Here is a 1754-nt window from a genome sequence, read left to right as displayed (position 1 = left end):
CGCCCAAGGCAAATTTTTTTTTTTTGCGGGTAAGGCAATTAAAGATATAAGAACATTTTTTAAGAAAACTTCGACAGCCCACAGCACCACGCTAGAAACAGTGGCGAATTATTGCTTACAAGATACATCAGTTCAATCCACAAACTCGATACTGACTGACATCATCGAGTCAACTACTGTAGTTCGGTGTCCGACGCGCAAGCGAGTATCAAGGTTCGCCGCCGCCGTGGACGAACTCTCGCACCGCGGCGAAGAGCTCCTCGGCCTTCTCCGGAACAAAGAGCTCAGCGGCGTGGAACCCGGCCCTGTTCGTCCTGGCAACGACCTCCACGCCGCCGTCCCGCAGCCACGCGGCGAACCCTCTCTGCCGGTGTACCAGCGGGTCGCCGTCGCTCCCCGACACGAGGCATCGTGGCAGGCCGACCAGGGCTTCGGGCGCCATCGCCTTGGCCGGGTTGCTGAACTCGTGGTCACGGTCCGCGCCCACGGGCAGCGCGAGGCCCATGAGCTTGTCGTTGGCCTCCAGCGGCAGCATGAAGTCGTCCTCCGACGCGGCCTCCGACGGCGTGCGCTCCACGCCGCCGAGGTAGGGCTGGTGCAGCAGGACGCCCCGCACGGCGGCGGGGCTCAGGTCGACGCCCTTGGTCCGGACTGCTGCGTTGAACGCCAGGTTCCCGCCGGAGCTGCTGCCCATGACGAAGCAGCGGGCGAGATCGCCGTGTGCGGCGATCCAGGGGTCCTCGTGCGCCGCGTCGCGGAGCCACAGCATGGCGGCCACGCCGTCGTCGTAGGCGGCGGGCAGCCGGTGCTCGGGCGCCAGGCGGTAGTCGACGGAGGCGACGATGGCAGGGATGGCCGCCGCCATGGCCTCGCAGGAGGCGTGGTAGAAGACTGTGTCCGCGGAGAAGACCACGAAGCCGCCGCCGTGGAAGTAGAGGATGATGGGGAGTTTTGTGGATGGCGGGTCGACGGGGTTGGTGGGGAGGTAGAGCCGGATGTACGTGCCCAGGGAAGCGTCCAGGGGCACGTCCCTGCTGGAGACGGCCGCGTCGAGCGATGCCTGGACGGACGGGATGACGGGGCGCGTGATGGTGCCGTCCGGGTGGACGGCGATCTGCATGAAGATGTTCTCCGACTTGGACGGCGGCGGCCGCTCTGCCGCGTCGCCCATGGTTTGCTCGACGAGGCTTTGCTTCGTCTCCTCCTCCACGCTCGGCGCGGGCGCAGCGTTGGCGAGAGCGACGGTGGACATGGCGACTGGAGCTAGACTGGCAGCAGTGATGTGCCGGGCGCTCACGTTTTTAAGCTGAGCAGCGCTGCGTTGCTGGCCGGACCGGCCCGGGCTCGCGCGTCGTGGCATGACAAAACAAATAACAAGAAAACGACCCCGATCGAACCCGTTGAACAGCAACAGTAGGTACGGCACGAAGGCCCCCTTTTGATTTGATGGAGTACACGTAACGACCCAACCATGTGTGTTTCTTTCACTTCTTTCCCTATCGCTATTGCGAGCTTGCTCCAAAAGTCTCAAAGTGTCTGCTCCGATTGTTTTTTCAGGCTAATAAAGCACGGCCTTCTCAGTTTTCTCCATTCTTTCTGGAAAGCGCGCGAATTAAGGTGGCTACGCTTTCAATTTTTCAAAGTGAGAAACTCCGGTCCGAGATGGGCGTCGCACGAATTCAATCTATCGATCGATTTGCTCTTGCTTTATGAGAGAAACTCACATGACTCAGGATTTTAAATTCTACCCAACG

General features: G+C 61.1%; 1 protein-coding gene across 1 annotated transcript; it reads right to left on the bottom strand.

The window, feature by feature from the left end:
* Positions 1-208: 208 nt before the first annotated feature.
* Positions 209-1252, bottom strand: LOC124652773 (probable carboxylesterase 8). The gene has a single exon (XM_047191819.1). It carries the CDS (start codon positions 1250-1252, stop codon positions 209-211), a length of 1044 nt encoding a protein of 347 aa, XP_047047775.1.
* Positions 1253-1754: the final 502 nt, after the last annotated feature.

The sequence above is a fragment of the Lolium rigidum genome, chromosome 1 (genome assembly GCF_022539505.1).
Source record: "Lolium rigidum isolate FL_2022 chromosome 1, APGP_CSIRO_Lrig_0.1, whole genome shotgun sequence".
NCBI lineage: Eukaryota > Viridiplantae > Streptophyta > Magnoliopsida > Poales > Poaceae > Lolium > Lolium rigidum.
This window is presented reverse-complemented; position numbering and strand designations above follow the sequence as displayed.